At 41.5% G+C, this 16448-nt stretch overlaps 2 protein-coding genes across 2 annotated transcripts; one reads left to right on the forward strand and one right to left on the reverse strand.

Moving 5' to 3' along the window:
* Positions 1 to 139: 139 nt before the first annotated feature.
* LOC107694654 (uncharacterized protein C14orf119 homolog) lies at positions 140 to 2388 on the reverse strand. Its single transcript, XM_016494337.1, has 3 exons — positions 2112 to 2388; positions 1336 to 1754; positions 140 to 501 (listed from the first exon to the last, which is right to left on the reverse strand). Exons 2-3 carry the CDS (start codon positions 1750 to 1752, stop codon positions 328 to 330), a joined length of 591 nt encoding a protein of 196 aa, XP_016349823.1. The 5' UTR covers positions 1753 to 1754; positions 2112 to 2388; the 3' UTR covers positions 140 to 327.
* Positions 2389 to 3242: 854 nt separating this feature from the next.
* On the forward strand, positions 3243 to 16442 carry LOC107694674 (apoptotic chromatin condensation inducer in the nucleus-like; the record flags this gene model as incomplete). Its single annotated transcript, XM_016494366.1, has 13 exons — positions 3243 to 3465; positions 4228 to 4293; positions 4415 to 4526; positions 5384 to 5442; positions 5638 to 8556; positions 10279 to 10431; positions 10601 to 10689; positions 12923 to 12980; positions 14891 to 14936; positions 15427 to 15575; positions 15704 to 15844; positions 15956 to 16139; positions 16305 to 16442. Coding segments are annotated over exons 1-13 (4252 nt in total), but the record flags the coding sequence as incomplete, so codon positions are not given.
* Between the last annotated feature and the right edge of the window lie 6 nt (positions 16443 to 16448).

Genomic DNA, 16448 nt, shown 5'->3' on the forward strand with positions numbered 1-16448 from the left:
TTCATTTTTGGGTGAACTGTCCCTTCAACATCAAGAGAGAGAATGTGAAGCTTGTCGTATCAAATCCATGCAGAGGAATCATAAATAGTGAAATGAATTTTTTTATTTTTTTTTATTTTAGAAAAACGTTTAGAAAAAACCAACAACTTTATAACAAGATTTTTTTTTGCATCTAAACAGGCTCAACAGTGCTTGAAAACTACACTCACGTGCATAACAAACATTGCTGTTCAAAACTCTTTTTAACAGTAGAACTGTATAGGAGACTTGATTTCAGTTTCATTTTGAAGAGTGAAAAAACAAACAAAAAACGTTGTACGAAGACCCTCAATCTCTGCCTGCTGTTCCAGCAACCCGGCTATAGAAGTATGCAGCAAAGGTTGGATCCTTCTCCTCTAAGCTGTTCAAAAAGGCATTTCTCTCCTCTTCGCTCCATGAATCAAACCACTGAGTCCACAGCCTTAACTGGCATTCAAAAATGTTAGGTGGGCGATCATTCACCTGAAATGCAGAGACAAAGAAGATATCCATGTTATCATACATATGAACCTGCTTAGCATTATTTGATTATGTCAGATAGATACATACATGCATACATACATCCATAAACAGCTGATCTCAATCTTCCATAAGTATTCAACACGACTCAAGTCCATCAATTAACGTCTTGTGAAGTGAAAGGCATGCTTGTAATAAATTCATTATTAAGATGTTTTTAACTTCAACCTGTTGCTTCCTGCTAAACTATATACGAGTCCTCTTTCCATAATATTGCTTTCTTGAGTGAAAAAGCTGTCTCATCTGAATCAGGAGAGAAATATGCACAAATCAAGTGAACAACAAAACAAGTGAAAATAATCCAGAACAGATCTAAACAAATATTTTGGTGGATTTTGATGTGAGAGGACAACAGGAGATGTACTTTCACACTGGAGGAAGTGTTATTATGGACTAGTATTTTGTCCGAAAGTGAGAGTTTAAAGTTAAAATGCCGTAATAATGAATTTGTTTCAATTGACAAGACGTTAACTGATGGACTAGAGTTGTGTGAATTACTAGGCTGTGGATTATTGTGATGTTTTTATCAGTTGTCTGAACTCTCATTCTGACAGCACCCGTTCACTGCAGAGGATCCACTGGTGAGCAAGTGATGTAATGCTAAATTTCTCCAAGTCTGTTCTTATGAAAAAACAAACTTATCTACATCTGGATGATCTGAGGGCGAGTAAATTGTAAGCAAATTTTCATTTTTGGGTGAACTATTCCTTTACGTACGAGAATCACACAACAAAGAAAAGGGCATTAAGTTTCACATAAATTAACAAAATAAAACACCTGCAGTGTGTTGAGTTGGTCTAATAAACTGGACACCTTTCCAGGCACAGCCTTTGAAATCAGATCTTCCAGAAAGCGTTGCTTCTGGACAGCGTTCCATCCTAAAAACCAACTTAGTACACATCGTTGCTCCTGCAGCGTCACGAAAGACAGCGGCACAGAGTCTTCTCTGGAGCCCACGTTGAGGGATGTGTAGGACAGTGCTTCCAGACGTTGGGGAACAATGCCTCCTGAAGCAGGCGGAAAGTCTGTGATGGAAACTGGGGGAAGAGTTGACCAACCTTGCCCATCAGACATCCCTAACTGTGTAATGGTGTGCTTGGAGACCTGAGAATGGGACAGATCTTCCACTGTAGGGGGCATCATGGATCCATCTGGCTGGCCCGAGCCTTGTAAAGCCTGGTGGAACCAGGCCATTTCTAATAAAGACAAAAAAAGGAGGATTTCAGCGGGACTATCATTGATGGTACTAAAAACTTATAGCGCTAAAAGAAACTGGATGCCTAAAAATAACTTTTTACACAAACTGAAACATTGAATAAGCCACGTTCATGCATTTTAACATACATCATCGGTTCAAAGCCTTTATAAAACTGTTATTTTTCTTTTTGCATCGTACCATATGTATTTACACTGTAGGCTACACTTATATTTTTCTTTCTTGTTACGACACACTATGCATGCTAACGTCAGATTGCTAGCTGACCAAAACAAACGAGTAACCTCCGCTTTTAAATATTATTTCATTCAAAATGTCATTCTAAATAAAATGTTACCCTTTTCTTAGTTGGACTTGTCACCTTTCGTCGAAAACAGCATGTAGTTACTTTCTACGTCGGTAACCAGATGGGAAATAATCTCGATTGAGCCGTGAAGCTCAAAGGGAGCTGCTCGCTGTGTTCAATAAACCGCTTGCATAGGCTCTGACACAGGGGGGGCTCTGCATATTAGCGATGTCCTATTCGTGAACGAATCTTTCTTTTTGATCGGATCTTTTCACATTGTTCACAAACCCGATCTAAACGTCTTGTTCACGAATCTGACTAGACGATTCGTTAATGAAATGAACTGAATCAGTAAGTCGAGTCAACGACTCAGCGAGAGCCGGTACATGTCCGATTCATACAGAGGTTGTTACTGAAGGGACGAAAAGGTTACTTTAATAGCCTAATAGCAGAAATGTAAAATTACAAAGATTGTAATTGCGAAATTAATTGATTTTAAGCTGATTTTTAAAAACTGATTTACTAAAACGAACGGACAACCGATGTGCTGAAATAAATCGTGCTTTAATTTGTACGCAGAATTTCAAAATTCGATATTGTATTTATTATTTTTAATTAAAAAAAAAAACACGATTCTCCACACTATAGTGGAAACTGTGGCATTACATACGACGTGACGTGGGACATCATAAAGCTTAACGTGGATTCATGTAGCAATTTAGACAGTGATGGACCAAACAGTGGTGGACCAAATTCAGTATATATTATATTAATGATGCATATTATGCACTGGCAAGCAGATTAACCCAGAATATGAACGTAACGCGCAATACCTAACAAGGTTAATGCACAAAACGGTAATACAGGAGGACTAATTTCAGTATAAATCTTAATGATTATGCACATTATAGACAAGACTATATCTAGAATATAAACGCAAAACAAGAGGTTTATAACGGTTTTCATGCGAATTAACAGCATTAACAGCTGAATACCGGGCAGGCTTTAATTATGGCGTCTTTGTTTGCCTTTGCAATGATTTTATGTTGAAACGGACATTTACAAGAAGCAATTCAATCATGTCCAATGTGGTTTAAGCATATGAATTCAGGTGTACTGCCTGTTACTTTGTAAAACATCAAACAACTTTGAAGTCCTCTCTCCGTGCTTCCACTCCGCCTTTTCCGGAAGCGCTCGTGGCGCGCTGACGTCAGTGAGGAAGGCGTTGCGGTCCTCGCGAGCTACAGAACGAGCGAAGGGAATCAAGATGGCGGACCTCGAAGACGTTACGCTGGACGGGAGGCCGCTCCATTCGCTCCGGGTGGCGGATTTGAAAGCGGCATTGGAAGAGAGAGGGCTTCCGAAAAGCGGACAGAAGAATGCACTCATCAAGAGGCTCAAAGGGGTGAGTGGGAGTTGCTGTTTTCTCGGCTCCGCAGAGTCCGAGGACCGTGATTCGGAGGCCGAGCGTCGGGGGTCTCTCGCTAGCTGCATGAAATGCTTTAAAGCTTAAGTCTACGGAAAACCATTGAAACTCTGAACGGCCATATCTCCGTAACGGCGTGGCGGATCCGCACCAAATTCGGGGGATCCCTTCAGCTCGAGGAACCCTCTCGAACGTGAATCGAGTGTACGTCTAGAGGCCCTCTTTCGAATGAGAACACCCCCGCGTGGATAGCCCTCGGGGTTCGGGAGTTACGGGTGGTTAAATTCGCGGTCCGGCGCCGACCGATCTAGCGATCCCGGGGGGTTACCGACGCGTGGAGGGTGGCGTTCGAGAGGGCTCCTCGAGCTGAAGGGATCCCTCGAATTTGGTGGCGATCCGCCGGCGCGTTCGCGAGATTGTGACACTAGTCAACACTTTCCCTTCAGTAAGGAGGCTTCTTGTTCAGGCAGCATTCACGCGTTGTCTTATTCGACCGTAAGTGCCCTACGAAGTGGAGTAGGTGGAATGACGTATGAGGTCAGCTTTGCGCATGCGAGGCTCAGAAGTGACACGCGGAGAGATCGAAACAAAACAACGGACACTAATTAGAAGTACAAAACGAGGATTTGTAAAGAAGAATGTCGTGGTCGACCTCTACTTGTTACCTTTGCTGTGAAGTGTGCATAAGTATTTAGTGTAGATAATGAAGTATGTGTTTCTGTCATTCTGCATGTGCAACAGGCTCTCATGTTGGAGAACCTTCAGAAAACCTCCACTCATCACATTGGCCTGCAGCCTAACTCCCGGGTGAGCTGAACTGCGTTGTTTTACAGCAGGAACAAGCATCTTACTGTTTGTTCTTGTGTGGATGGCTTAACTGCTCTAAAACAACTGTAACCATTTGGATTACATGTGTGTTTCAATTTAGATTGGCGAGGAAATGAGTCAGAACAGCTTCATTAAACAGTACCTGGCCAAACAGCAAGAGCTTCTCAGGCAGCGCTTGGAGAGAGAAGCACGAGAGGCAGCTGAAACAGATGGTGAGTATATGATAATAGTGCAAATAAACTTAACTTGTACCAGTGTGAGTGGTTTTTCTTTTCTTTTTTTGAAGCTGCATGTGTGTAATGTTTTTAACCAGCAAAAATGCTGCATCCTTGTATAAATGGTGGTGAAGTTGAAATATGGAAACACTGATCATTTACAAGTACTCTCAACATATGCTAGTTTTTTTGGTTAATGTGTAATCTTTTGGTATTACAAATGGTTTTTGCATTGAGTGTTTTGTTAAATGATGATGATGATGATGATGATGAATAAACTTTTTCTGTGATATATCTCCTATAACAGGGGTGTCCAAACTCGGTCCTGGAGGGCCGGTGTCCTGAAGAGTTTAGCTCCAACCCTAATTAAACACACCTGAACCAGCTAATCAAGCTCTTACTAGGCATACTAGAAACTTAAAGGCAGGTGTGTTGAGGCAAGTTGGAGGTAAACTCTGCAGGACACCAGCCCTCCAGGACCGAGTTTGGGCAGCCCTGTCCTATAAGTTTACTCTATACTGAATTACAGTATTTGGTTTTCCAGAGACCATTAAAATCAGTGTACTATGAAAAGGATTGATTGAAAAGATGGGAATTATGAAGTTGTTTATAACAATTTTAGTTGTTAAAATTACACATTAATTTTAAAAAGATAGTTCTCTTTGTACTTACATTGATAATATGTATATACATGTGTGTATATACAAAATACATATGTAAAAAATATTCTATTTTTAATGATGAAATACTAACATTTATTTTAACATTTCTTCTAAATTAAAGTGCTGTTTAGTCTGTAAACATGTCTGTTGTTATGGTTTATTTTTATTTATTTATTTGTTTTTCTTTTTAAGGAACAGACCATGAAGACCACACAGAGGCCAATGACAGTATTTGTGCTGCCCCTAACCAGGTTAGAAATATTATCAATCCCCTGCTGCTACAGTGTTTGTTCTGGGCTGGGCCACAAATTCTTACAAAATGTCTATTTCATTTTTAGTTATGCAAGGTACGGTTAAATGTTCTCCTGATTGTGTTTACTTTGGATAAGAAAAATACCTTTTGGGTCCTGAACTTACCTTCTGTGTCCAACACATATTTCCACCAGGATGTTGCTCCCTCCTTAGTTGACCAACACAAAGGAGGTACAGTAGTGGCTGGGGGATTTGGGGTGACTGGGAGTGAGAGTGATGAGCTTGCAGAAAAAGAAACCCCTGGGCAGCCATCCCCCCTCGCACCTGCCCAGCCTGGCGCAATAGCTTCTTTATCTGTGCGGGTTGTTGGTGAAAGAGGACCAACTTCAAGCCATGAACCGGCTGAGAGTGATGATGACAGTGAAGGCGGGGATGACAATGATGACGATGAGGAGGAGTGGAACGCCAATGCTCAACGGAGTCGTCGAGCACAGCCTCCAAAAAGCCAACCGGTGAGGGAAAGATCTGGTAGCTCTCAGCAACAGCAGCAGCCACCCCCCCAACACATACCTTTACTTTCACAGCAGCTCAGACAGCCCACTCCTCCTCCATCCCCTCCTCCTGAACTCTCTTTTCCACTCCCAGACACACCTAAACAGAGCCCACCTAGTCCTGGAGAGCCCCCGTCTAGGCAGCGCATATCTAGTTCTTCGAGCTCTGGTAGTTCAAGTAGTGACAGTCGTAGCAGTAGCCCTGAACCAGCAGGCGACGCCACAGAACGCAGACCAGGCCCACTGACCTTACTGGCACGCAAGATGGCGTCTGAGGGAGCTTTCTCTGGTGCAGGAAAGCGTGATAGGGAGGGAATGGACGGACAGAGAAGCCACCATGAGGGGGTTGTGTCTGCAATTACGCACACAGCTAATGCAGCTTCAGTTTTGTCATACCCTAGTTCAGTGATCTCAAACCAAGGTATTGGTGTCGTTAGGACAGCGATGGTGGAAGAGAGTGATGGCATGAAGCAGGATGATCTTTTATGGGAGCAAGAAAACAAAAAGAGGGAAAGACAACGAGAACAAGAGAGGCTGAAAGCCCTAGAAAAGGAGAAGGCATTGGAAAAAGAGCGAGCACGAGTTTTGGAGCGGGAAAGACAGGAGCAAGAAGAAGCTCTGAAACGGGAGAGGGCTTTACAGCGAGAAAGGGAAGAGAAAGAAAATGCCTTACAGCAGGAGAGGGAAGAGAAAGAGAAGCTTGAAAGAGAACAAGCGTTGGAAAGAGAGCGAGTACGATTCGAGAGAGAACAAGCTCTGGAACGAGAGAGGCAAGAAAAGGAGAGACTGGAGAGAGAGAGGCAGGAAGTTTTAGAGCGGGAGAGATTGGAGCGAGAGAGGCTGGAGAAAGAAAGACAAGAACGAGAACAAGCCTTAGAGAGGGAGAGACTCGAGAAAGAAAGACTTGAGAAAGAAAGACAAGAACGAGAACAAGCTCTAGAGAGGGAGAGATTGGAGAGAGAGCGACTTGAGAAGGAAAGACTAGAACGACAACAAGCTTTAGAGAGGGAGCGATTGGAAAGAGAGCGGCTTGAGAAGGAAAGACTAGAAAGAGAACAAGCTCTAGAGAGGGAGAGATTGGAAAGAGAGCGGCTTGAAAAGGAAAGACAAGAACGAGAACAAGCTCTAGAGAGGGAGCGATTGGAGAGAGAGCGGCTTGAGAAGGAAAGACTAGAAAGAGAACAAGCTCTAGAGAGGGAGAGATTGGAAAGAGAGCGGCTTGAAAAGAAAAGACAAGAACGACAACAAGCTTCAGAGAGGGAGCGATTGGAAAGAGAGCGGCTTGAGAAGGAAAGACAAGAACGAGAACAAGCTTTAGAGAGGGAGAGATTGGAAAGAGAGCAGCTTGAGAAGGAAAGGCAGGAACGAGAGAGGCAGAAAAAAGAACAAGCTCTAGAGAGGGAGAGGCTGGAAAGAGAAGCTGCTTTGGAGAATGAGAGACAAGAAATGGAGAGGGCCAAAGAACAGGAAAGGCTGGAGAAAGAGAGGGCTTTGGAAAGAGAAAGACATGAAAGAGAAGCTGCTCTGGAACGCAAGAGGCAAGAGCGAGAAATAATTGAGAAAAAGAAAGCTTTGGAAGAAGAACGGTTGCAGAAAGAACAAGCTCTTGAGCTTGAGAGAGAAGCACATAGGAAAGCAGAGGAGGAGCGAGAGCGAGCTTTGGAAAAAGAGAGAGAGGAGCAGGAGAGGGCTTTAAAAGAAGAGCAGCAGAGAGCTTTGGAGGAAAGGGAAAGACTTTTGGAGCAAAAAAGAGTCCAGGAGGAAAAAGAAAAGGCTTCGAAACCTGAAAAAGAGGAGGAACGTGAGAAAGAAAGAGAAAGTCGTCTTCCTCTGTGGAAGCGTGGTCGTGATATCGGTGGTCTCTCCTATCCTCATGCTGCTTCTCTGGAAAGTCCAACGGAGAAGCCCGACGAGAGTGAGACCGGTGAACCTCAGAGCACTGGCAAAGATGCTCGATCTACAGAGCCTGTCCCACAGCAGTCACCCATAGCTGCTACAAAACCGTCTCCTCAATCTTCTTCTAAGAAGTCCCGCTTCCTTAGAGATGCCCCTCTGACAACTCCTCTCCCATCCTCTCCAACTTCTGTGCTGAAGAGACCTCGTACTTTCTCAGATAGCCCGATGCCACAAGCCCCGTCAATTCCATTAACATCTAAGCCTGAGGAAAAAGATGCCGCTCAGGTTCATCAAACATCAGTCTTTGTTTCAGCACCTCATGAGCTTGAGAGCAAAACCCCCAAGATGTCTGCCCAACAACATGCACCACAAGAGGAAGCGAAGATGGAGACGTCAGAGGATAGTGAGGCAAGCAAAGACACTAAACATAAGACTCTCAGAAGAGTTGAGGATGAGGAGAAATCTCCTTTACCTCCTCCAGAGGAGAAGAAAAGAGGTAGGGAAAGGGAAAAGAAAGAGGTGGAGAAGAAAAAAAGAAAGTCATCATCCTCTAGCGATTCCTCCTCATCCGACTCAGATTCTGGGTCTTCATCCTCCTCACGCTCCTCCAGTTCATCATCATCAGAGGAGGAGGAGAAAAGTCATTCCACTTCAGATGGTAGGAAGGTGAGTGGTTCAAAGGTTTCTCATCTTTTCCGTTAGGCTTGCTCGCTCATGCTCTCTTTAAACACTTTGGAGACATTGTTCATGAGCATTGTAATCAAGTGTCAGAATTAATCTATAATTTCATGCTCCTCAAAAATGGCATCAGTGGTGAAATAAATGGCAGAAGGACATTAGCATTAGAGAGCTAGCATACAGGGGCATAAACTAAATAATATTGATTGCCTGAGCTATTAAGATTTTTTTCCCATTTCATGATACATTTCAAACCTTGGCATTTTTTTTCTTGTGTCTCGTTTTCTTCTGCATGTGTAAATTATGGCACTTTTCCACTACGTGGTATGGCACGGCTCGGCTCGGCTTGGTTTGCGTTTCCACTGCAGTTCAGTACCGCTTTAGAGTGGGCGGGATTATTCACATGTCATTAAGCACATGCCTCTATTGACGCGACTCCTGAAAAACTTTTTCATTCCACGTCGCCCCATCAAGCTCTCGCTGAATTCGCTCCTCTGCTATCAACGAGAGGAATGTCTGTACTTCCTCAACAGACAACGAAACAAAAAAAAAGCGAAAAAAAGTTGCGCTTGTTCAAAACAGTTCGATCCTTCGCTGGCTGTGCAGATTTAAATCTAGCAGTTCTGTTGTGTTTGTGTCGCAAGTTCAGTGACGCAGGTAGTGACGATTCTCTCCGGCCAATCCGTGATCAGCAGAGTTTACACGTCACGTTTTGGTAACGGTGCGGTTCACTTGGAACCTCAACCGAGGTGGTACTAAAAAAAGTACCAGGTACTGTACCCAGTGGAAAACCCCCCAAAAGTGAGCCGTACCGTGCCGTACCATGCAGTGGAAAAGTGCCATTACATCAAACGTTTAGCTTTTTGTTCATTTTGCAAGACCATAAACTTCTAAAACTGAATTCTAAACTAAAGCACTACAATGGTGGGTAAAACATTAAAAGGAATGTTTCAGGTTCTATTATCACAACGCATACAAACAAATATCCACTTTTAATCCGTGGGTCCAATTTGGGGCGTGTTGCCCCGTAGACTTGCATTATAAGCATGAAACTGTCCTTTTTATTCAAATTAAGGAAAGAGTTGAAATAGGCTTTCATTTTTATATAATTTCACCAATTGTTTATAATTCACTTTTTTTTTTTCTTGAATTGCATACATACATGCAAAATGCTTTTTTTACATGCCCAAAATTTTAAGCATATCTTAAGTTTACTTTCTATTAGGGCTGCACAATTAATCGAATTTCTAATCGCAATTAAAATTATGGATGCCACAATTACGTAATCGTTCAAAGCGGCAATTAATCGTTCAAAGTCCACTTATGTTATTTTGCACGCTTAAGGTATGTTTTTTTTTTCTTTCTACGTTATCTTAAAGGTTTTCCCATTGTTTTAGTATAACATTATAATACCATTCATATTTTTACTTTTTTTTTTATAATTTAAAGAAGAAACCAATCCGATGTATATTTGACATTTGAGGCTTAATACTATAGAAAAGCACTAAAGGTTTTTCAGTTCGAGTGTTTTCAGCTTGTTTATTTTCATATAAAAATACGGCATGCAGTTGCATCTAAAAATGGTATAAACATCATTCAATGTAAATTGTGATAATCGTAATTAATAATCGCAATTACAATTTCAAGGGAATAATCGACAATTATGATTGTTTGTCATAATCATGCAGCCCAATTTTCTATTTTCCTCAGTCTAAAGAGGTCCAGAAAGATTCTTCATCTCAGCCCACGGAAAAAGTTGGTCAAACTGTGGCTGAAAAGCCTCCAACCGCCCAACGCAAAAAACGAGTCTTCATAGAGCAGGAAGAAAAAGACATGGGCAATGAGGATGTCATCCAAACCAAGGTTAGCAAGCAGCTAAATTTTAAAAACAAAATGAATTTGGTTCTAACACCCTACGTCTAGTCAGAGTAACTATTATATTGTGCTACTTTGATTGCCATTCGATAGGCTCAGTCTGTGCAAGACACTGGACAAACCTTTTTATATACTCTACTTTTTCTATATATTTTAGAAACCCTGCCTTGAACTACAAGATGAGAAGGAAACAAGGGGAAGAAATGACGATATTGACGAAGATGACACTAACAAAGACACTACCAGGTCTGTCTACAATCTACTTTGATTATATTTGTACACCAGAAATCATGGGTTGAATGAAAACATTACTAATGCAGTTAAAAAGGGATGGATATCCAAGCAGAGATCAAATATGGTGATTATGAAGTGGGTTAAGATGAAAGAATTTGATTGACAGTTTTAAGGTCTTCATGTAAAATTAGTGAAAAGTTTTGGCTGCTTGAGTCCCTGCATAGTCTATTTATTGGACCCAGGAAACACATACAAATTGTATCCTGTCATTTGGAATTATTGTCCTGTACTGCCAAGGACGCCAGTTTGAGCTAGTGTACCAGCAATATGCAATAATTAGTTTTTTGAATACAAAAACTAACAGCAATGTTGAAACATCAAAGAACCAGTGTTAATGCTGTCCATGATACAAATATTTTACTTATATCTTTGCACATTAAACTGAGGTAGGAGAAAGAATTTTACAGTTACATGCATCACATTTAAATAATCTAAATAGCCATGTGAGGTAATGCAAAATGAGATGGAATTGTAATTGCTGTCATCGCAGTTTTGTATGTTGCCAAAATAGAGGTTATAAATGTCTTTTTGGTTGTAAGCTGCTTTGATTGATTTGCATATGGCTGTGTCTGTTCTCCTGCTTCAGATATTAAATGTATGAGACATAATTTTAGCCCTCAGAAACGCCTGCATTTATGGACAAATAAAGAAGGGGTGGAACCAGCAAACATACAATCATTTATTTTATAATATTTATTTATCTATCTTGTATAATTTGCGTCGAAACTGAAGATATAATGAAATCAAATGAATCTGGGAATCATTTTGAACAGCTCGATCAACCCGATTCACTTAAAACGAATCGGACTTTCCAATACGATATAACGCAACAACACGGCTTAAAGATTCACTGTTTTAAACAGTTACTATTGCGCTACTAACGTAGATAAGTTAGTGGCGTCGCTAGCTTTTTAGTTCCTCCCCAAAACGGCATGTAGCTCGTTTCAAGAGCGTGTTATTGAAGTCGTGTGGATTAAGAACAGGCAATCAGTGCGGCTGCCTCTCAACCGGTGATAATGGGTCCTGCCGAAGTGAGTCTCGCGCACCTCTCTTTCTCTCATCTAACATGGATGTACTACGCGTTTGACCAATACCACGGGGCTCAGGGTGGCCCGTTAGCTTTGGGCGAGCGGTGTGCAATGAATTCGCGAAGTCCCGTCCGTTTGTAGTCATTAGAGAATCGCTGATAGATGCTTGATCTCATTGTGCATTATGCTGCTCGACGGGGAGGAAAGAGATGATGCTCGGCGCTACACTCATGTACTCGCATCCCACAATGCGGCGGAACGGTTTTTATCATGTCTCTTTATGTGCTAGTGATGTGTTAGTATCAGGGCGCACGTATTTTGCTTCTTTTGTCGGCCATTTGAACGATCTAAAAGAGAATAAAAACAAACAGTAACGCTTTGCCACGCGTGTCACTCCACTCTGCGGGATGAGCGCTGCATTTAGTCGACATGTAGCCTGGAGCTTTAATTTGGATGTCAATGTGAGACTGCATTCGCAAGGTTATAGATACAGCACAGAAATATTAGGTTTTTTTTCTGGAGCTGTTGTTTTTTGTAAAAGCAGGCCTGCAATTGTTGCGGGTGTTTGTAGAGATGATTGATCAGTCTCTTTTTTGGAGGTAGTGGATATTGTAGGGATCTGTGTGCATTTCAGGATACACTGTTCGTTGTAAGTTGTCATAAATTGCTCTTTTTTTCCCATATGGAGTTGACTGATTCTGGTTGACTAGATTAGTAGTGTTCATTTAAAAGTGTCATTTCAATAGGCTGACCATAGGTCCTATCTTTTCCCTCAGACACGTCCTGGCCAGGATTTCTAAATTGCCTAAAATTTATGGGTTGTTTATAGTCATTGTTTATTCACATTCGTGTTGTTTCAATCTGTATGACTTTTTTTCTTATATGGAAAAGAGGATGAGATGTTAAGCAAAATATTAACCTCAGTCACAAGCACTTTCATTGCATTTTTTTTCCCCATACAATGAAAGTGAATGGAGACTGAGACCTTATTTTGCCTAATAACTGTTGAGGGCGAGTAAATTTTAACTTTTCATCCCTGTAAATTCTTAAAAAAAAAAAAAGGCTTTTACTGTGACTATAGCAAATTGAGACTTATTATTTTTACATACTCCCCTCTTTTTCCCCCCTTTTCTCTTTGCTCCTGTCTTTCTCAGTAGTGAGGTGAAGGAGGCTGTCATGGCGGAGCCTGAGAAGGTTCCAGAGAGCAGTGAGGAGGTAAGAGCACAGAGGAGTGCTGGGCTTACCCAACTCTACCAGTCGCCAGTTATCCCCCACATTAAAAGGATAGGTTTTATAAATGGCTGTCTCCTTTCCCCTTTATTTTTCAATACAAATGCATTGTTATTACAGGTACATACAGGCATTACTAATTATGTTCACTTGTACATAAGCTAATTTAGCAGCTCTATGTATTATTTGCCCTTTTTTGTGGTCACAGATGATGTTGTGTGAACCTTTGCTGAAGCTGTCCTAGACAGAAGCAGCAGGGGGCACTCTCTCACTTTGGCTGATGTTTAAAATCCCCTTGATTGCTTTGTTGTAAAGGTGCTCATGCCTCTTCCATTGCCCTTATTGGTACCTGCATACAACTACTACTTCTACTACAGCATCTGTTCCACTGTCTCCAAGCGCCATGGCTTTACCTGATAGGCCCTTGAGTCTGCTCTGCAGTGCAACACACCAGGCAACAATGGCCACGTTTCCTCAATGGCGTTGGCTGGAAGCACCTGTTGATTGGACTGATAATGAAAGGCTGAGTAATATGGGTGTGACGTTTTGCTGAGTGTCTCATGAGCCTGTGTCAGTTTGGCTCAAGATGGCAGCAAGGGTGGAAATGAGATTCCCAGAAACCGTAAGCAAATAAATGGACATCTTCAGAACTGTTCAGTGTGACTTTTTTGGCTTTAATGGAGACATTTTCCAGCGACTGTCCCAGTTGTTTGCTATATAATGGGACTAGTTTATTTCTTTATCCTGTGGAAAAACCATGATGTGTTGTCTTAACTCCCAAGAAAATTTTGAACTCTGATATCATGCACTTTAGCACAACAACTGGATGTGCTGGATTTTACTGCCTTCTCATTTTTCTGTGGACTATCATGATCAAACCTAACTGATAGTTTGAAAATGGACTTGATCTGTTTCATTGTTTTGTGGCTGCTTGACTGAAACTGCATCATTCAACCTGAACAGACAGAAACCTTGTGCAGTCTTCCTCGTAACATGGACATCTTCACAAATAAAACTGACTCAGTCTTCTGAAAGGTTTCTCAGCAATTAGTTTGAAAGACTCCTCCCACGTTCCGATTTCATGCCAATACGATGGACTTCAAAAAAGACACTCAGAGCCTCTCAAACTCCACCCACATTGTTCTACATGAGAGTTCTTCTGCCAGCCTGCTCTCAGATCTCTGCCCAAACTTCCCATCCTTCTTTGATTGGACTGTTGTTGCCTAGATACAGTACATGCAGACGTGCGATTGGGCCATTCACAACCGAGTGAAGAACATGTGTCAATGGTACCGGGAAATAAGTAGTCATTCTCCATTTTCTACTTTAAATGTTTTGCCTAGACAATACTAATATTTGCCAAGACTCCATGGTAACCCTAAAATGGAGCTATTGTCTACTGGATAAAGAGTAGATGTATATTTATACATAAGGCCACTGCAGAGCTAATGTAAAAACAATTCTTTATTTAATTCCTCACTACAGTAACCGCCTCAAAGGATATTTCAACCTGAGGGGCTGCTCAGTGAGATAGATAACTGCAGCAAAGCCTTTTTAAAAAGTATTTTTGTGTAGGAGAGGACAAGACTGCATCTTCAGAGCAGAAATAGATTACATAATAGAAATAGATAACTTCTAAACACATGAAAAACATGCGCTCACTGTGTGTGTACACACTCTTACTGAAGAGGCGGTCTTTCCTAATAGATTTCCTTTCATATCTGTTTACCCATTTCCTTGTTGATGGCTCACTTTCTTTTGGTCTCTATTTGTTATTCAGTTTTATCTCCTTCATACACGCACACACATTTTTCCACACTCTGAATCTTGTGCTTTCTTTCCATATATACGATCTCACCTTTTCCCCGGGCTTGGGTGTGTTTTTTCTCTTTCAGAGCACCACGCCAAAGACCTTCTCGGCCCGAAGGATTTCTCTCGGCAGTGAGTATCTCCACATTTCCCCTGAAGTGATTAATTTGGAGAGATCATTCACTGTATACACTACTGTTTAAAAGGTATAAGGTTGTGTAATAATTTGTTAGACCTGAATTTTCAGAAGCCATTGTTCCAGTCTTCAGTGTCACATGGTATTTCAGAAATCATTTAATAATATGCTGATTTGGTGTTCAAAAAATTTCTTATTATAAATGTTATGCTGCTTAATACTCGTGTCATCAATTTTTTTTAGAACTCTTTGATGAATAGAGAAAAAGAAAAAAAAAGATTTTCTTTTACTGTAACTTTTGAACCATTTAATGCATCCTTGCTGAATAAAAGTATTAATTTCTTCCAATAAAATTTTTTTGCTGACCTGCAAACTCTTGAATATGTTATTTTACAGAGTCTCAATAATACAATGGTGATAAGTATGAAATCCATAAAGCTTTAAAATCAAAGATGTCGACGATGGCCATATGCTATCTTCCCTCAGGCAGCAAACAGTCTCCTGGGGTGGTGAGTTCTGAGGGAGAAGCGGAGGCCGCAAGCAGTGCTGGCGCTGGCAGGAAAAGAAGATGGGGCTCCAGTACAGCTGTCACTGCCAAGAAACCCTCCATCAGTATCACCACAGACTCTTTGAAGGTCAGATAAATAAGAAATAAAAATTAAAGGGATGTCTGTTATTCTAAAAAAATAACCACCCCAAAAAAATATCCACTTCTTCCTTCATCTGATGAACCGTAACATAATGCATTCTTCATTCTGTACAGTCTTTAATACCTGACATCAAGCCTGCTTTGGGTCAGGAGGCTGTGTTAGACTTGCATCCGGAGGAGATGCATCTCTCTGGGGAGGAGGAAGGAGGAGAAAGGGGTGACCAAGACCTGAAAATTAGGCGAACTGTAACACAGGTGCATGTTTTCCCTCTACTAGAAGTAAAGATGTGTGTTTGATTATTTGCATATGTTGGAATAATCTTTTGGTAAAATATCTATTGCCCCCCGCCCCCCCCTTCTGAACAGGTTGTGCCCTCTAACACACAAGAGAATGGACAGAAAGAATCTAAAAGAAGTGAACATGAGGATGAGGCAGAAAGAAGTGAAGGGCAGGATACACTTAGCCAGGAGGAAAAGATGGAAAGCTCCATTCAGGTTTCCATGGAGACGGCGCCGTCGTCCCCTGGGCGAGACGTTGAAATGAAGACAGGTGAGAATTACAAAAGGAACATTCAATTATTATTTTTTGTGTGTGCGTGCAGTAGTGTGAAATTTATGGAAGTTTTACATAGAAAAGTCTCACATTGTGTTCCATAGAAGCAGAGTCTGTTTTTAGTCTCCCTTACCCCTTTCTCCTTTTTTGTTTCCTGCTTAGTCACTCCCAGTGACACACTGATTCGGCGTTCCATTAGCCAGCAGAAGTCGGGTGTGAGTATCACCATCGATGACCCAGTCCGCACAGCCAAACAACCCTCTCCTCCTCGTGGAAAGCTGTCTAACATTGTCCATGTCTGCAACC

This window comes from Sinocyclocheilus anshuiensis, unplaced genomic scaffold (assembly GCF_001515605.1).
Source record: "Sinocyclocheilus anshuiensis isolate Anshui unplaced genomic scaffold, SAMN03320099.WGS_v1.1 scaffold1638, whole genome shotgun sequence".
Lineage (NCBI taxonomy): Eukaryota > Metazoa > Chordata > Actinopteri > Cypriniformes > Cyprinidae > Sinocyclocheilus > Sinocyclocheilus anshuiensis.

Bases quoted from the DNA above. Each gene is read 5' to 3' on its own strand.
- LOC107694654 (XM_016494337.1), bottom strand. From the start codon at position 1,752: ATGGCCTGGTTCCACCAGGCTTTACAAGGCTCGGGCCAGCCAGATGGA. The intron at 502-1,335 runs GTGTTTTATTTT...TCTGCATTTCAG, and splicing joins ACCAACTCAACACACTGCAG to GTGAATGATCGCCCACCTAA.